Genomic DNA, 3,389 nt, shown 5'->3' with positions numbered 1-3,389 from the left:
ATTTACTCGCTATGCCTTAATATCTTCTCGATGCATGAAATCCCGCGATGCACGATTCTCCACAATGCATGGATATCAACTGGCGATGTATGAATCTCCGCGATGCATGAATATTAACTCGATGCGTAAATGTCAACTCGCGATACATGATTTTCTGTGAGGCATAAATAACTTCTCGCGATGTGTGATTTCTTGTAGGGAATGAATATATTCCCGAGATGCGTGGTTTCTTGCTGGGCATGAATATCTTCCCGTGATACGTGGTTTCTTGCGGGGCATGAATATCTTCCCGCGATGGGTGGTTTCTTGCAGGGCATGAATATCTTCCTGTGATACGTGGTTTCTTGCAGTACATGGATATCTTCCCGTGATGCATGAATATTAACTCGTGATGTATGAATATTTTCTCTTGATGCCACCCTTCGTACCAAATGAAGATAGTGCTTCAATCGAGCAACATAGTCATCTTCCCGAGTGCCTTCTGGATAATCATATCGTCTTTATTGACAATAACGGTAAAATAACCCTTCAGGTCGTGTTTCGTCTCAATTGACAATAGAAATTAAATGAACCCTCCAGGTGGTAGTAATGTCATGTCTGATAATATGATGCAGATGACGAACTTGACGGAAACCGTAGACGCTCTTTCTTGAGGTTTTCACTTGATTCTTCTCTGAACATAATTGTAACTTTGCTGTAGACTTCTTGCTGTTTGGGATTTGGTGAACAATGTTGTTCATGTTACCGAGTCTGTGATATAATCAATATAAAATAATTCCTGCATCCAAAGAAAAACTATTAATTTTGGGGAGCTCTTCTTCCCCTTGACTTCTCCATATTGATTTGGAGGAATTTGATTACTTCATAGTAGACTTTATAAAACTGCATTCACAGAAAAATTATTAGTTTTAAAACAAACTGATATGTGTCAACTTTTTTAATTGTCTGTTCCGTGTCCTGCTATCTCCGGTTGACTTTATGATCTCCCGACTCTTGATAGATGAAATAAAATATTTTATGTCAAAACAAATGAAACATAAGAGAAAATTTAAAGGAAAATTAATTTTCGAAAAGTAGTATTTTGAAAAAGTTTACTACCAAGTGTCATGTCACGTAAAGCTTAGAAACTTCTTTGGATCTGATGCTTTGTGGGCTATCTGATCATTCGCTGGAGGTATTCAAAGTCACCTTAGACTGTCAATAAATCCATGTTGAAATTTTGAGTCCATCCTCAAAATTTCTGTCCTAGTTAACTGTCTTGACTTATCTTTAACTGTAGGTGGGCAAATCACAAAATTTTTGAGATCCTCTCAAAAAAAATTTCCCAGTTTCAAATTCTCAAAATAACTTCAGTCTTGACTTGTTGAGGAAAAATATTTTCTCGAGAATTTTTGAGTCCCTCTTAAAAATTCTATCCTAGTTTCTATTGTAAAGAGGAATAGAAATCTAATGCGGAATATGACCGAACCCTTGTGGCGCTTACCTATCTCGTCGAGACAAGAATCAGGTCAAACGTAGTTCCCCTCAAGGATAACAATAATAAGAAATTTACAAATAAATTGATCGAGGCCGACATCGACCGCCTATGTATCTAATTCTTGAGAATTTAGGTCAGAAGTAGTTCATTACAAGAGGAATAAAAATTTAAACAAAGAAATTACAAGCAATAAAAAAATGCATACAAGGAAACGACCGAATAACAAACTAAGCTTCACACTTAGTATCTTTTGACAGCATTTGAGTGGATCGGTTTCGGCCATGCAGTGTCATCTATCTCCGAAAGGACCAAAGCACCTCTAGATAATACTTTACGAACTATGTAAGGCCCTTGCAAATTCGGTGCAAATTATTCTTTATAATCATCCTAATGAGGAAAAATGTGTTTAAGGACCAATTGACCAATTTCAAAAAATTCTGGCTCTTACTCTTTTGTGGAAAGCTCGAATCATTCTCTATCGATATAGTTGGCCATGAAAAACGGCAACCCTTCTCTTCTCGTCAATCAGTGTCAATTTGTCAGTCTACTTGCTGACCCATTCATAATTACTCAATTCAGCTTCTTGTATGCTTCTCAAAAACGGTATCTTAACTTCAGCAAGTATGACTGCTTCTGTTCTATATACTAAGAAATATGGAGTAGCTCTAATCGATGTTCTGATAGTCGTTCGATAACCCAACAAGTCATATGGTAACATCTCATGCCAACCTCGGTGATTGTCAATCCTTTTCCTTAAAATCTTCTTGATGTTCTTATTGGCGTCCTCTACAACTCCATTCATTTAAGGACGATACGCGGTTGAGTTTCGATGAGTAATCTCAAACTGCTCACATATATCTCTCATCAAGTGACTGTTGAGATTTGCACCATTATACGTAATGATGGATTCTGGTACTCCGAACCTGCATATCAGATTGTTGCGAACAAAATCAACTAAAAAAACTTTTTTGGTCACTAACTTGTACGAAGCTGCTTCCACCCACTTGGTGAAATAATCAATAGAAACCAAAATAAATCTGTGTCCATTAGAGGTGGATGGATCTATTGGACCAATGACATTTATGCCCCAAGCTACAAAGGGCCAAGGCAAACTCATAGCATTGAGTTCGTGAGGCGGCACTCGGATCAAATCACCGTGAACTTGACATTTATGACATTTCTGCACAAACTTGTAACAATCATGCTCCATGGTCATCCAAAAATAACCGGCTAGCATGTATTTGTTCAATAAGCTTTGCATCTTCAACAACATCGATACATCTGAGAAGACCTAAATCTGGAGTCCTCATGTAAAGGATTTGTCCGATTAGAAAGAAGTTGAGGGCTATACGGCGTATCGACTTCTTCTGGATGGATGTGACATCTTCAGGATAAATCCCAGACTCCAAATACTTCTTCACATCAAAATACCATGGCAAACCGTCTAGTTCTGCTTCAACATGTGAACAATGGATCAGATGTTCTTTCAGCTCTATATCCAAAGGATCAATATAATAAGTTTCTGGATGTTTAATCATTGGGGAGATCATGTCAAGAGCATCAACCAACTCATTCTTCATTCTGGGAGTACTCAATCTTACAGAATCTTTTGCACAACTTTTGTATGTACTGAACGTATAGCGTAATCTTTGGGTTCTTCACGGTCCATTCTTTTTTAACCTAATGAATTAATAAGTCTTAGTCTCTAATAACCAACAACTCATGGACATTCATGTCAATGGCCATTTTCAGATCGAGGATACAAGTTTCATATTCAGCCATGTTGTTCGTGCAATTAAACTGGAGTTTAGCTGCCATGGGATAGTGCTGACCGGACTCTGACACTAAGACCGGTCCAATACCTTTTCCTTGGTGATTTGCCGCTTCATCAATGAATAATCTCCATCCAGGA

At 37.8% G+C, this 3,389-nt stretch overlaps 1 protein-coding gene across 1 annotated transcript; it reads right to left on the bottom strand.

Annotated features, from left to right (window-relative positions):
• Nucleotides 1-2,279: 2,279 nt before the first annotated feature.
• LOC104647059 (uncharacterized) lies at nucleotides 2,280-3,057 on the bottom strand. Its single transcript, XM_010321626.2, has 2 exons — nucleotides 2,705-3,057; nucleotides 2,280-2,400 (listed from the first exon to the last, which is right to left on the bottom strand). The coding sequence occupies exons 1-2, from the start codon at nucleotides 3,055-3,057 to the stop codon at nucleotides 2,280-2,282; spliced, it is 474 nt and encodes a 157-aa protein (XP_010319928.2).
• Nucleotides 3,058-3,389: the final 332 nt, after the last annotated feature.

The sequence above is a fragment of the Solanum lycopersicum genome, chromosome 4 (genome assembly GCF_036512215.1).
Source record: "Solanum lycopersicum chromosome 4, SLM_r2.1".
Taxonomy (NCBI): domain Eukaryota; kingdom Viridiplantae; phylum Streptophyta; class Magnoliopsida; order Solanales; family Solanaceae; genus Solanum; species Solanum lycopersicum.
Note: the sequence above shows the minus strand (reverse complement) of the source record. Positions and strands in the feature narration are given on the sequence as shown.